We start from the raw sequence: 16,463 nt of genomic DNA, 5'->3' as shown, positions 1-16,463 counted from the left end.
CACATGAATAGGATCTAAGCTGCAATAACTCAGATCAGCCACTACACAGAGAACGGCGCTGTCTACTTCCTGCTCTATTCTATCCTGCTGATCGTAAGGGGTGCCGAGTGACGGACTCTCACAACCCTGATATTATCTAGGCTTAGGATAGATAACCAGTCATTTTTGGTTCCTTTAAGGTGCAAAATCACTTAAGATTTTAGCCATGAGCCATGATTACGATTTTGGGAATACCACTTTAAAGGTTGAGATGATTCTGAATTTTCAGTCATGAATAGAAAAATCCAGACTATCAAATGCTGAGTTAAAGGAATTATTTTGCAAAATATATGATGGGTTAATCTTCATTGTACGGCGACATCTCCATCTCCTTCATTGTAATTGTAAGTACAATGGAATGATATCGCTTTCTCCTCCGCTGCAGGTGGAAAGCTCTGTCCTTCAAACCAAGCCTTGTATGAGTATCGATTGTGCAATGACCATCCCTGCGCAACTTTTTACTGGGAGGCGTCACCATGGGAACCGTGCGCGGCAGACAACAAGATAACGCAACCGAACGCCACCGTCAGCTGGAACAATGAGGCGGCATGCGGAACGGGGGTGCAAACCCGGAGAGTCTCCTGCATCAAGAGCCCCGGAGGACAAGTCTCCAGCAAAAGGTCATCTAACGAAATGTTTATGTCATGCACGACCTCACCTCCAATGACCCCAAATAGATTAGAGGAAAAGTCTCATGTTTGGAAAGGATTTATAGAGAAGATTTTAGCTTGTGATTATTCTACGGAAATGGACTCAGTGTGTTTATAATAGGAAGATTGGGAGGTTGCGGAGTGAACACCAGGGGTAGGATGGGGCAGCAGAGGCACAATTATATCATTTTATCTTCCTGCAATGACCACTAGGGGGAGCTTACTGCATACACATGTGTACGGCTTCTATAGTTAATAAAATATATGATATAATCCAGATATGTTGTATTATATACAGATATATAGTGACCGGATATCAAGCTCAGATGGTTTCTAGATATACCAGGGTTTAATATTTAACTTCTGATATATCTTTCAGATGCCCAGAATCTACTAAACCTGATACCGTGAGGCCCTGCCCTTTACCATGTGCTAAGGATTGTATAGTGACTTTATTTAGCGAATGGACAACGTGCCCCAAAACATGTCAGCCTGGTGAGTATGTGACGGGACTGTAGTAGTCATATTCCTGAATGTATAGAGAATGGTAGCTATATTCCTATACATATGAGGTAGTGCATAGGAGCAGTATTATAGTAGTTATATTCTTGTACATAGGAGCAGTATTATAGTAGTTATATTCTTGTACATAGGAGCAGTATTATAGTAGTTATATTCTTGTACATAGGAGTAGTATTATAGTAGTTATATTCTTGTACATAGGAGTAGTATTATAGTAGTTATATTCTTGTACATAGGAGGGAGTATTATAGTAATTATATTCTTGTACATAGGAGCAGTATTATAGTAGTTATATCCTTGTATATAGGAGGTAGTATTATAGTAGTTATATTCTTGTACATAGAAGCAGTATTATAGTAGTTATATTCTTGTACATAGGAGGTAGTATTATAGTAGTTATATTCTTGTACATAGGAGTAGTATTATAGTAGTTATATTCTTGTACATAGGAGTAGTATTATAGTAGTTATATTCTTATACATAGGAGGTAGTATTATAGTAGTTATATTCTTGTACATAGGAGGTAGTATTATAGTAGTTATATTCTTGTACATAGGAGTAGTATTATAGTAGTTATATTCTTGTACATAGGAGCAGTATTATAGTAGTTATATTCTTGTACATAGAAGCAGTATTATAGTAGTTATATTCTTGTACATAGGAGGTAGTATTATAGTAGTTATATTCTTGTACATAGAAGCAGTAGTATAGTAGTTATATTCTTGTACATAGGAGTAGTATTATAGTAGTTATATTCTTGTACATAGGAGCAGTATTATAGTAGTTATATTCTTGTACATAGGAGTAGTATTATAGTAGTTATATTCTTGTACATAGAAGCAGTAGTATAGTAGTTATATTCTTGTACATAGGAGTAGTATTATAGTAGTTATATTCTTGTACATAGGAGCAGTATTATAGTAGTTATATTCTAGTACATAGGAGGTAGTATTATAGTAGTTATATTCTTGTACATAGGAGCAGTATTATAGTAGTTATATTCCTGTACATAGGAGCAGTATTATAGTAGTTATATTCTTGTACATAGGAGTAGTATTATAGTAGTTATATTCTTGTACATAGAAGCAGTATTATAGTAGATATATTCTTGTACATAGGAGGTAGTATTATAGTAGTTATATTCTTGTACATAGGAGTAGTATTATAGTAGTTATATTCTTGTACATAGGAGTAGTATTATAGTAGTTATATTCTTGTACATAGAAGCAGTATTATAGTAGTTATATTCTTGTACATAGGAGCAGTATTATAGTAGTTATATTCTTGTACATAGGAGGTAGTATTATAGTAGTTATATTCTTGTACATAGAAGCAGTATTATAGTAGTTATATTCTTGTACATAGGAGGTAGTATTATAGTAGTTATATTCTTGTACATAGGAGTAGTATTATAGTAGTTATATTCTTGTACATAGGAGTAGTATTATAGTAGTTATATTCTTGTACATAGGAGTAGTATTATAGTAGTTATATTCTTGTACATAGGAGTAGTATTATAGTAGTTATATTCTTGTACATAGGAGGTAGTATTATAGTAGTTATATTCTTGTACATAGAAGCAGTATTATAGTAGTTATATTCTTGTACATAGGAGGTAGTATTATAGTAGTTATATTCTTGTACATAGGAGTAGTATTATAGTAGTTATATTCTTGTACATAGGAGTAGTATTATAGTAGTTATATTCTTATACATAGGAGGTAGTATTATAGTAGTTATATTCTTGTACATAGGAGTAGTATTATAGTAGTTATATTCTTATACATAGGAGGTAGTATTATAGTAGTTATATTCTTGTACATAGGAGGTAGTATTATAGTAGTTATATTCTTGTACATAGAAGCAGTATTATAGTAGTTATATTCTTGTACATAGGAGGTAGTATTATAGTAGTTATATTCTTGTACATAGGAGTAGTATTATAGTAGTTATATTCTTGTACATAGGAGTAGTATTATAGTAGTTATATTCTTGTACATAGGAGTAGTATTATAGTAGTTATATTCTTGTACATAGGAGTAGTATTATAGTAGTTATATTCTTGTACATAGGAGGTAGTATTATAGTAGTTATATTCTTGTACATAGAAGCAGTATTATAGTAGTTATATTCTTGTACATAGGAGGTAGTATTATAGTAGTTATATTCTTGTACATAGGAGTAGTATTATAGTAGTTATATTCTTGTACATAGGAGTAGTATTATAGTAGTTATATTCTTATACATAGGAGGTAGTATTATAGTAGTTATATTCTTGTACATAGGAGTAGTATTATAGTAGTTATATTCTTATACATAGGAGGTAGTATTATAGTAGTTATATTCTTGTACATAGGAGGTAGTATTATAGTAGTTATATTCTTGTACATAGAAGCAGTATTATAGTAGTTATATTCTTGTACATAGGAGGTAGTATTATAGTAGTTATATTCTTGTACATAGAAGCAGTATTATAGTAGTTATATTCTTGTACATAGGGAGTAGTATTATAGTAGTTATATTCTTGTACATAGGAGTAGTATTATAGTAGTTATATTCTTGTACATAGGAGGTAGTATTATAGTAGTTATATTCTTGTACATAGGAGCAGTATTATAGTAGTTATATTCTTGTACATAGAAGCAGTATTATAGTAGTTATATTCTTGTACATAGGAGTAGTATTATAGTAGTTATATTCTTGTACATAGGAGTAGTATTATAGTAGTTATATTCTTGTACATAGGAGCAGTATTATAGTAGTTATATTCTTGTACATAGGAGGTAGTATTATAGTAGTTATATTCTTGTACATAGGAGGAGTATTATAGTAGTTATATTCTTGTACATAGAAGCAGTATTATAGTAGTTATATTCTTGTACATAGGAGTAGTATTATAGTAGTTATATTCTTGTACATAGGAGGTAGTATTATAGTAGTTATATTCTTGTACATAGGAGCAGTATTATAGTAGTTATATTCTTGTACATAGGAGTAGTATTATAATAGTTATATTCTTGTACATAGGAGGTAGTATTATAGTAGTTATATTCTTGTACATAGAAGGTAGTATTATAGTAGTTATATTCTTGTACATAGGAGCAGTATTATAGTAGTTATATTCTTGTACATAGGAGGTAGTATTATAGTAGTTATATTCTTGTACATAGGAGGCAGTATTATAGTAGTTATATTCTTGTACATAGGAGTAGTATTATAGTAGTTATATTCTTGTACATAGGAGTAGTATTATAGTAGTTATATTCTTGTACATAGGAGTAGTATTATAGTAGTTATATTCTTATACATAGGAGTAGTATTATAGTAGTTATATTTTTACACATGGGGCAGTATTATAGTAATCTTTTTATTATAATAGCAGGTAATGCAGATATAGTTTTTCTTTGTATATCTGCAGAATGGGTTTAATATGGGACAATCATTTTCCTGAACTGTAAATATATTCAGAACAGTTCTCATTCCCCTTCCCTTCTTCCTCTTGGTAGGTCATGCAGAACTCTGATGTTTCGGCTATTTTCTAATATAGTCTGCTGCTTTGCATAGGACTTCATGGTTATTTAAGCAGTGATTCACAATGTAAAGAAAGTCTTTGTATATTTGTAGTAAATAAAGGCAGTATATAAATGAATAGTGAGTGGAGTGTTCTGAACGTGCAGTGAACCTGACAGAGCCACCGTGTCCCCAGGCTACTCCACCTGAACATTCAGGAACTAATGAAAGGAATAACAATGCGACGCGCTCCTTGAATGGAATCTGCAACATCTGTCCTACTATTATATGCAGCTCAAAATACCTGCACAATTATAGAATGAAATGACATAATGTTCATGGGGACAGCTCTGCGCCTCAGCAGGTGGGATTGAGGGATCGGCGTAAACGGTTCAGCAGGAAACTATATATTAGTCCATAAATAGAAGAGGGCAAACTTAACCCTCTATGTGCCTGACTTTATGTCTTTTTTAAGGTTATAACTAGTTATGGGTTGTATGATATTGGTATGACCAATTGTGTACATTGAGGAAACAGGGCCCCATGGCAAACATAAAAATGAGGCGGAATCAGTCTCAAAATCTGCCTTCCTAGCGGAAAAAATAAGTGTCCTGCTCGTTCTTCAGGCGGATTAGAACTCCTATGGAATTGAATGAGAAGGAGAAAACACCTCTCCTTTGTCGTGGAATTTAACAAATTCCGTTTGCAGAATTTGGAATTTGGCTGTAGCAATATACAGTGGTGCTCTTCTCCAAATTACTCTTCAAATTCAGTGTCAAAATCCTTGGCTTTTTTACAAGCGGAAAAATTTCTGCTTCAAATTTCTGCTTCAAATTTTCCGCTTGACAAATTCAGCTTCCAATTCCTACAAGCGAACACCTCCATAGAGAGAAGGAATTGCTCCTGATTTATACCATCATCCATGACTTTATAAGTTAGGGGAGAGGAGAGCTATGCAAAGACCCTCCCTTAAAACAAACCTCCAATTATAAAACCACTTTTCATAAAAGAATAGTGTAAGAAACTTTGTAATATCTTATTAAGAAACCTGTTCACTTCTCCTCTTATTATTCTGCTCCTTCTTATCTTCACTTAGTCCATCTTCATATCCAGTTCAGACTCAGAACTCTATGGGGAGGTGAGGGGGAGGAGGTAGCTATAAATTGAGTTATTACTCCATTCTGTGCTTATCGTTAAGATACAGCAGTGTCAGAAGGGCTCTCTCACTAACAGAGTAGTAGAGTGTAGCAGCTGCAGCTAGCATACCTCCCAACTTTTGAAAAGTAGAAAGAGGGACAAAATGTGCGTCGCGCACAGTGCGCCGTGGTAAATTTAGCCCCGCCCACTTTCCTGTTCACTCCGCCCATTCTCATTCATTTTTCATGTGCTCTTACATAGTATAATCCTCCTACAGTCACCCGTAAATTATGTCCCCACTCCATCTCTCCCCCAGTTTCATATACACCCTTCATCTGACCCTACTTTCATGTCCCCCTTCATCTCTGTCCCCAGTTTCATGTCCCCCCTCCATTTCTGGGCAGTGACGGGGGGACATGAAACTGGGTACAGAGATGGAGGAAGGACATGAAACTAGGGACAGAGATGGAGGGGGGGCCATGACACTGGGGCAGAGACGGGGGGACATGAAACTGGGAAGATGAAGGGGAGGAGAACAGCATGAAACTGGGCAGTGACGGGGGGACATGAAACTGGGGACAGTTTCATGCCATTCTCCTCCCCTTCATCTGCCCAGTTTCATGTCCCCCCGTCTCTGCCCTAGTGTCATGCTGTCCTACCCCCCCTTCATTTGCCCCAGTGTCATGCTGTTCTTCCCACCTTCATCTGACCCTAGTTTCATGTCCCCCCCTCCATCTCTGTCCCCAGTTTCATGTCCCCCCGTCTCTGCCCAGTTTCATGCCGTTCTCCTCCCCTTCATCTGCCCAGTTTCAAGTCCCCCCGTCTCTGCCCCAGTGTCATGCTGTTCTCCCCCCCTTCATTTGCCCCAGTGTCATGCTGTTCTCCCCTCCCTTCATCTGCCCCAGTGTCATGCCATTCTCCCCTCCCTTCCATCGCTCCCCCGCCACTCTCTCCGCTCTCTTACTCATACACATAGTTGTAGGCGTGATGTGACATCATCACATCGCGGCTACAAATGCCGGAGCACAGCATTAAAGCAGGAGCTGAGCTGTGACAGCTCCTGCTTTAAACGCCTATGTATTCAGCTCATCAGCGTCCGTGGGATGCCGATGAGTTGAAATCGGGACATACCTCCTGCCAACCAGGACCGCGGGACAGGACACCGAAATCGTGAGTGTCCCCTGGAAATCAGGACGGTTGGGAGGTATGAGCTAGTAATGTGCTTTCTGCAGCAGACTCTTCCTCCCTCTGGAGCAGGAGAGAGAGGAGAGACAGAAGTCCAGACAGAGACTACTAATATCTTTTATCTTCTATAGTTTATTTAGATCAATACTTCTTCATAATCTCCTATATGGCCCTGCTGCAGCTTCTGAGTATGAGACGTGGAGCAGATTCTCCTCTACCATCTGTGTGCAGTCTATAGGAATCATCACAGCAGTTTCCTTGTACCAGCTCAGGGAGAACTGAAAATAAGAGATAGAACCTGCACAGAGAAAACTGCTAAACAATGCAGAATACAATGGCCAGAGACAATGCAGAATACAATGGCCAGAGACAGTGCAGAATACAATGGCCAGAGACAATGCAGAATACAATGGCCAGAGACAGTGCAGAATACAATGGCCAGAGACAGTGCAGAATACAATGGCCAGAGACAATGCAGAATACAATGGCCAGAGACAATGCAGAATACAATGGCCAGAGACAGTGCAGAATACAATGGCCAGAGACAATGCAGAATACAATGGCCAGAGACAATGCAGAATACAATGGCCAGAGACAGTGCAGAATACAATGGCCAGAGACAATGCAGAATACAATGGCCAGAGACAGTGCAGAATACAATGGCCAGAGACAATGCAGAATACAATGGCCAGAGACAGTGCAGAATACAATGGCCAGAGACAATGCAGAATACAATGGCCAGAGACAATGCAGAATACAATGGCCAGAGACAGTGCAGAATACAATGGCCAGAGACAATGCAGAATACAATGGCCAGAGACAGTGCAGAATACAATGGCCAGAGACAATGCAGAATACAATGGCCAGAGACAGTGCAGAATACAATGGCCAGAGACAGTGCAGAATACAATGGCCAGAGACAGTGCAGAATACAATGGCCAGAGACAATGCAGAATACAATGGCCAGAGACAGTGCAGAATACAATGGCCAGAGACAGTGCAGAATACAATGGCCAGAGACAGTGCAGAATACAATGGCCAGAGACAATGCAGAATACAATGGCCAGAGACAGTGCAGAATACAATGGCCAGAGACAGTGCAGAATACAATGGCCAGAGACAGTGCAGAATACAATGGCCAGAGACAGTGCAGAATACAATGGCCAGAGACAGTGCAGAATACAATGGCCAGAGACAGTGCTACTCCTGCACATTGTGCTATTGATTTATGCAGAGTCTGTCGAAAGGTTAGACAGAGCACCAGATGTCTCGATATAAATCCCCGTGTTCTGTCACCATGGGAGCAGGTGCAGGTAAAATAATGGATTTATTAGGGAATCACTAAAGATTTGATGAAGCCAGCACATTCCATCTAGACAGATGTTATTCTATCCAAAGCTGAAATTGGACCCAAACAAACTATGAATTCGGGATAAAGTCATTTTTTGCAAATGATACAACATATATACTTTATAGTATCAATTCTAAGACTATTGGAAGACATGTGACTCGATGGCGACATACATGAATTTTCTGCATGCTACAAGAAGAATAGGGGTATAGTTATATGTCTGTCCCTTATTATTTTAGGGAACAAGTCTGTGGTCAAACAGTCACGATACAGGATAAAGTTACAAGATTCTGTGAATGGTGGTCAGCAGTGTCCGGATACTCTGTACGAGGAGCGAGAGTGCGAGGATGTCGCCATCTGTCTGATGTACAGGTAACGTCGCTTCACTTTCAGCCATGTACTATACAACTGGTGATAAATAGCTGAATCTCTATATACAATACATGTAGGCGCAGTACAATACTATTGCAGATTCACATCCTCTGATTCGTGGGTTCAAATCCCGGATCAAATCTAATGAAAAAATATAGCTAAACTTTAAGTTGACAGAGGATTTTCTGGCAACGTCCTTATTAATATTCAATGCACGGAGGTGATATGGCAGCGCAGTGAATACTGGGGGAGTCTCCGGTGGGTTTCCTTCTTGGACAGATCCATTTTCCCATGTCCCATCCTTGATCACTGGTACTTGACCCTACTCTGGTCCCGCTCCTCAGCCATTCGCTATGTCCTCTCTGTCTTATCATTGTGCCAACAGCAGCCTTCCAAATGATCTTGTAGGATCCATCTTGGACCTGTCATTCAAATGGGCGAGACCACCACTCTCTAGTAGGATGGGAACACCTTACCGTAATAATGAAATCAGCTTATCCCCAGGGCTATGGAGTTGGAGTGGGGAAAAGTTTGGGGTGTAGTCAGAGTTGGAATAAAGTGACCGACTCCAACCCCAGCTTTATAATAAAATGGTTCATTATTTTGGAATTATTTTGACAACCATTGGTGCAACCGGTGCAGGGGCCCAGGAGGTCAGGGGGCCCATTTTTACTCCCAAGCATCTTCCTACTATCTATCAGATTGCCTATAGATTTGTAAGCGATTGGATTTGAAGTCTATGAATTAATACATTGGTAGCGTAACATACCCTGTTTCCCCGAAAATAGGACACCCCCCCTTCACCTCCTGGACCACCTACAACCGGCAGTCATGCCAGAGCTCCGCTAAGCAAGCACCGGCATGACTGCCGATTGTTCCCCGCTCCAGCCGCTGCATAAGACATCCCCCAAAAATAAGACAGGTCACATATTTCGGAAGAGAATTTAATATAAGACACTGGCTTATTTTTGGGGAAACAGGATAATGGTTGTGCTAAAGGCTACAATATGGATGCCATGAATACCAAGGGGCTCATATACTGTACCGACATGAGGGCCCTCTACTGTCTGTAATAAAGTACCCCCTTTAAAGGGAAAGTATGTCACCCAATGCCAAGCATACAATGTAACATAATCCTCAGTATAGCAGTGTAATGTGATGTGTACATGACCCGCGCTTCCTCTTTTCCGTTAGTTTTATACTTTTTCTATTTGTTTTGGGATTTTACACAATGTGGGTTAATTAACAAAGCCGATCCGCCGTCACTGATCGCACCAGACGATTAACAGAACTCGATGTTTTCGGATATTGCCGGAGATTAATTCTCCGCCGTATTTAAATTGAAAGAATTAGTGTCAGCCGCCGACCCGCGTCACCGGGATGTAATTATAGTTATGTTGTCTGGAATGTCGCAGTAATTACAGATTATACCTAAAATAAGAGTCCCCGTGTATTAGCAGAGACAATACCCTGACCTGCCTCGTCCCGCCGCCGTCTATCTGCTCCCGTTTTTATGCCGAGGATCCGAGTGAATTAACCCCGAATCACTTCATTAATAGCTATAAGGCGAAGATTTACGTCACTTCGTTATTTCAGCCCCGAGTAATTCAATTAGATTGTGACAGGAAGAGGAGCAAACACAAAGCAATGGGGACGAGCAACAACGTCCGGCGCATTGCCCATAGGACACGGAGGGGTCAAATTGGACAATTGATCAAAACAAACGTAACAAATTCAATGGGGGGGCTGTTTTGTGCCTTACTCGTCTCATTGTGCAAATTTGGATGTTTGGTGTTGGGCAATCGGGATCGGGAAAATCGGATCCCAATCGACGATCGAGCAAATTTAACGATCGCGATCGGCTGCAAAATGATCGGAAATTTTGAAATTTCAAGATCGGCTCAACCCTAAAAGTGACTTTTCCCATAGAGAAGCATTGACTAGGGTTGAGCGATCGGGATCGGGAAAGATCAGATCTCGATCGGCGATCGAGCAAATTTCATGATCGGGATCGGCTGGAAAATGATCGAAAATCGGATTTTAAAATCGATCCTGAAATCTCAAGATCGGCTCAACCCTAGTGTTGGATCCATAGTGCAAACACAATAAGTTCAATTATCTATATGGATTGGGGCCCCCTAATCTTCCAATCCATCTACTCCTCTGCTTGTGTACTTCACATAACAATTATGGAAATTTCCCAGGATATATCGCCCCCTCCTCTCCGCTTGATGTGACTGATCTATAAATATGTGACTTCAGGACGATCAATACCAGGATAATCCTGTTTCATCCTAAATCAGAGGAGTAAAAAGATGTTAATACAGACGTGGCCCATATCTGCGGGTGACAGGGTCACCAGCAATGAAAGTGATTTTGGTTCTGATCTCGATCCCCAAAGCTCCGGCTCTTCGGATTGATGTAGAAACAGCAGCACCTGAGGAATAATTCTGCCTTTGGATGACTTCAAGGAGGGAGGAAACGTATGTTCAGAGCCGGGATGTAAAACATCTAAAAGCGAAGCGCGCGGGTACAATGTGTGCGATTTAATTGTAGGTTCCCACAGATCTGTCAGCGAGTCTATGAAGATAAATAGCGTATCTGGCCCAAAGTTGACATTGTGTCTAATGCAGCCGGCGCTCCGTAATTATCCATAAATGGGATTGCAATCTGACAATTTCTGTTATTTTACTAGTTATGGCGGTTTAAGAAATGTATTTATAGGAGCATAAAACAGACGAGAAAAGTCAATGGCGAACTTAACAAGTTTTACGTAAAATGTTACCTGCGAATAAATCATAAAAGAATACATTTAGGCCAGAGCCCCACATGGCGCAAATGCAAAAAATACAATGTTTTATAATCCCTGCAAATCCCATCCACACATTGCAGAAAAATGTGCGCAGTGGATATGCTACGATTTACGAACCTGTCACGGTTTTGGAAATCGCAGCATGTCAATTATACCTATGGAAACGCTACGGAAATGCATTGCTGCAGCGCTTTTTGCTGTTCCATTGGGAGGCTGTTTTTGGAGGCTGATATTGAGACGGATTCAGCGTCAAAATCAGTGCCAAAAAAGTCAGTGTGCACTGAGGGTGCATTCATGTGGAGTTATCTGGCGCGGAATCCGCGTCAGAATCCACGCAGAAAAAAAAAACTCCCATTGACTTCAGGCTGGGCCGGAAACGCAGTGCTAAAGCGCTGCGGGAACAATGCGGCATGAACACATCGCGGTTCTTCCCGCAGCGCTTTGAACAGAAAGTTCACGGAGTTTATCTCTACATTATATCTACAGGGAAGCCGCCGGCGTTTCTGTAGGTATATTTGATTTTCAAAACCGCTGCAATTTTTTTCCACAAAGTGGGCATGGGATTTGCAGGAATCCCATTAACTTTGCAAGTACTGTCTACGTTTCCAGCCGTAGGGAATCCATTGAAGTCAATGGGAGACTTTTTTCCGTGCGGATTCTGATGCGGATTCCGCGCCAGAAAACTCCGTGTGAATGGACCTTGACCCTCAAGATATTACTATTTGCCCACGCTCTGTATGAGTTTGTGAGAAACGAAACAGATGGTGCGCAGATGGTGACGGTTTTCACGGATCCCTCCTAGACTTGAGTCTATATAAAGCATAAAAAGTATTAATTTTTATACTAATATTATATTCATTATTAGTATAAATATTTGTAGAAAGTTACTAAATGACGGTATATCAATAAGGCGCTCTGTATGAGTCTGTGAAAAACAGTGCGCGGGTGGCGGGTGTTTTCACGGATCCCTGATAGACTATTGAGTCTATTATTGGGTCGGTGAAATTGGGCAAAAACAAGGCCACTCGAAAAAAGAGCATCACGTGTCATGTGAATAAATCCTTTCAATGGGCTTCAATGGACCCACACGGCCATTGTTCACAGATGTTATGTGAATAAGACTTGGAAGTCGTTGCAGAAAGTAGTTTTTTGCTGTATTGCACTTGCAGGCATCGCGGCTAAATATCCACAGCCCTGTATTTTGCTTCAGTGTCAGACAAATTGCTGCAAAAACACAAGACGACTGCAATGTGTGACTAGCCGCAGTCTGGCACGGAGGGATATAGACCCATGAAGACTGTGCCCAGCAGGGACATGACAATGCTAATGAGTTGTATGTATTTATAAAGCAGGTATGACGTGAATACGGTACACTACGGTATAATACGGTATAATTAGCCTTTGCTCTCCTCTTCTGCACAAACCCATTCTCTCCCTTCCACGTTCCGCTGGTTTGCGCTTCACAATTAAATGGGAATTAACAGCGCAGCTTCGTCTGCACATCTCCATCAACAGCGCCATGATTCATTTCCCAATACACACGGTACGTAGGGAACTGTGCACACCTGTTCTCATATCCATGTCTTGTAATGGTTTGCAGGTGGAGGCCTCAGGATTGGAGTCAGTGCGTCCTCGTGCCGGATTACGTCAGACAGGGCATCGCAGGGGCCACGGAATCGTGTGGCCCCGGGATACAATCTAGAGGTAAGTCTCTTATGTAATGTCGGCCACGTTGGTTGTCACGTTGTTATTCCATGTAATGAGTGACATATAAGCCATGTTAGTGCTGGTAATTGCTTGATGAATTCGTTGCCCTCAGATATGAAATATTCGTGACCAGTCATTATCCGTAATTTACAGCGAACGGCGCTTCTAATGGGCGGTAAATTACTGTAAAAATGACACCTGACACCATTAAATTGTCTGATAATTGCTGTTAGTAGGATATACATCGAGCTACGCACATTGGCACCTGCAGACCCGTATTATATGGTGTGCAGGGGAAGGGAGGGGCACGTTTATTTGGTATAAAGGAAAATGCAACTTTGTAAATTAGAAAATGGAATTATTGTAAGGAGATAATTATTAGTATGGAAACATGGGACTGACATCCCCCCTCCCCTAACCCGCTGACTACGGGGCAGTGCAAGAGGCAAAATCTATGGCAAATCCATCAGAAATATTGCTATGGATTCACTTATGGCAGATTTTTTAGGTCCACCTTTTGGTCTTATTCCCATTCCCATAATGCAGATCGCCAGTGAATATGGCCATTTTGCATGGTGGATTTGCATCCGTGTGGCACCCACGGGTCAAAGAAGAGGTCTACTGGGTAAGAAAGGGGCATTCCCAGCTGGTTTGTGGGTGCACCAGGGACAGGCTGATGGAATATTCTTACTAACTATGCAAATAAATGAATTTTAAGATTTTTTTTAACACAATGCATTATTGAAACATACATTAAGAAATGGGGCAGAAAAAATTGAGGGGGTGCTTATTTAATGCCCACATGGTTTGGCAAGTAAACAGCAGATTTACCCAAGGGGGCATTGACACAGAGTAATTTGGCACTGATTCTGACATGATAATTCGCATCAGAATCAGTGCGGAAATAAATCCTGCCATTGACTTCAATGGGTTCCGTCTTCCACGCGGAACCCATTGAAATCAATGGGAGACTTTTTTCCCATTAACCCCTTTCTGACATCCGCCGTAATACTACGGTGGACGCCGGGTTTTTAACTATGGTGGCCACCCAGGAGTTGGGCGGCCGCCATAGCTGTCTGGTGTCTACTGCTTTACACAGTAGACACCCAGCGCTAATGCCTCCGGTCGGTACATGGACCGATCGGAGGCATTAAACCCTCCAGCAGCCCGGTCAAAGCTGACCGAGGCGCCATTTTTCCGGCGCCTGGAGCATGCTCTAGGGCCAACGTCACATTGGCATGACAGCCAAGAGCCGGCTCCCCGGCTTGTCTTCAGTGATATTCTTTTGCAGACTGCAAGACGATTTTTTGCAATGTATTGCAATGCATTAGCATTGTAATGCATTGCATTAGTGATCAGACTCCCTGGGGTTCAAGACCCCTAGGGGGTCTAATAAATGCAGTAAAAAAAAAGTTAAAAAAAATATAATAAAAATTAAAAAGTATTAAAAATTAAAATCACCCCCCTTTCCCTAGAACACATATAAAAGTAGTTAAGTACTGTGAAACACATACCTGTTAGGTATCCCTGTGTCTATCTATACAAATATTTTTCCTGTACAGTAAACGCTGTAGCAGGAAAGAGTCAAAAGAGCAAAACCGCCGTTTTTTCACTGTTTTGCTTCTGATAAAAATTTTAATAAAAAGTGATCAAAGCAAAAGCATTTCCCGAAAATGGTAGAACTAAAAAGTACACCCGGCCCCACAAAAAAAAGACGCCCTATGCATCCCCGTCCACGGACGTATAAAAAAGTTACGGCTGTCAGAATATGGCGACTTTTAGAAAAAAAATTTTTAACACGGTTTTGGATTTTTTTTTTAAGAGGTTAAAATGTAAATAAATAAAACCATATAAATTTGGTATCCCCGGAACCGTACCGATACACAGAATACAGGGGACAGGTCATTTTGGCTGCACAGTGAACGCCGTAAAACTAAAAACCCGTAAGAATGTCGTAGAAATGCATTTTTTCTTCAAATCCACCCCATTCTCAGTACATTATACAGAATAATTAATGGTGGCATCATGAAGAAAAATTTGTCCTGCAAAGATTAAGACCTCATATGGCTCTGGGAGCGGAGAAATAAAAAAGTTATGGGGTTTAGAAGGAGGGGAGTCAAAAACGAAAATCGAAATATGCCGTCGGCAGGAAGGGGTTAAGTTCAATGGGTTCCGGCGGAAAACAGAACTCGTGTCTTTACCCTAATATATAGCGGCTTGAGAAAAATGGAAGCTGAAGTCTAGTTGCTATGAACAATAGGGTCACCATATTTCCTAACCTTTTTTTAAGAATTGAGCCACTTGCCCACAACCAGACCTGGGACCACTCACCTCTCAGACATGGTCTGTGCAATCTCTGCTCTTTTTAGGTTCTGAACAAGCCCAATTTACAAAAAATTGAGGACATATTTCGGCTTGTTGACACCTGTGCACCACTAAGATCATACCTCCCAACCGTCCCGATTTCCGCGGGACAGTCACGATTTGGGTGACATGTCCCGTGGTCCCGGTTGGAGGGAGGTATGTCCCGATTTCAACTCAGATCTGCGTCCAGAGGACGCAGATCTGAGTTGAACACATATGCGGCTGAAGCAAGGAGCTGACCTGTGTCAGCTCCTCGCTTCAGCTGCATATGTGTCAGCGAGAGAGGCGGGCAGAGAGCGTTGAGGGAGCGGAGGAGAAGGTAAGTTTAATGTGGAGGTGGAACGTGAAACTGGGGGCAGATGAAGGAGAGGACGGCATGACACTGGGGGCAGATGAAGGAGAGGACGGCATGACACTGGGGGCAGAGATGGAGAAGACGGCATGACACTGGGGGCAGAGATGTGGGGACATGAATCTGGGGGCAGAGATGGAAGGGGGCATGAAACTGGGGGCAGATGAAGGGTGTATATGAAACTGGGGGAGAGATAGAGGGGGGACATATAATTTACGGGTGACTGTAGAAGGATTATACTGTGTACGGGCACATGAAAAATTAACGAGTGGGTGGAGTCAACACAAAAGTGGGTGGGGCTAACTTTTCCGCGGCTGGTATGTATATCTGACGGCAGGAATGGGGCCTTCATGTACAGCGGAAGCCATGCTGGAGTTTGAGCAGAGTCTGAACCAATCAGAAAGCAGCTTTCATTTTCCATACTACTTATGCTTGACTCTGGTTGCCATGGACAACGAGGCC

The 16,463-nt window shown here is 40.9% G+C and overlaps 1 protein-coding gene across 1 annotated transcript in view; it reads left to right on the top strand.

Annotated features, from left to right (window-relative positions):
• The window catches only part of THSD7B (thrombospondin type 1 domain containing 7B), a 315,944-nt gene that overhangs the window by 153,469 nt on the left and 146,012 nt on the right, over nt 1–16,463 (top strand). The window contains exons 10-13 of the mRNA XM_075284543.1: nt 425–659; nt 1,069–1,184; nt 8,634–8,766; nt 13,179–13,282. Coding sequence (XP_075140644.1) covers nt 425–659; nt 1,069–1,184; nt 8,634–8,766; nt 13,179–13,282 — 588 coding nt within the window. The remainder of the gene's footprint in view (nt 1–424; nt 660–1,068; nt 1,185–8,633; nt 8,767–13,178; nt 13,283–16,463) is intronic.

The sequence above is a fragment of the Leptodactylus fuscus genome, chromosome 8, assembly GCF_031893055.1.
Source record: "Leptodactylus fuscus isolate aLepFus1 chromosome 8, aLepFus1.hap2, whole genome shotgun sequence".
Lineage (NCBI taxonomy): Eukaryota > Metazoa > Chordata > Amphibia > Anura > Leptodactylidae > Leptodactylus > Leptodactylus fuscus.
The sequence above is the reverse complement of the archived record's forward strand: the minus strand, read 5'-3'. Positions and strand labels throughout refer to the sequence as shown.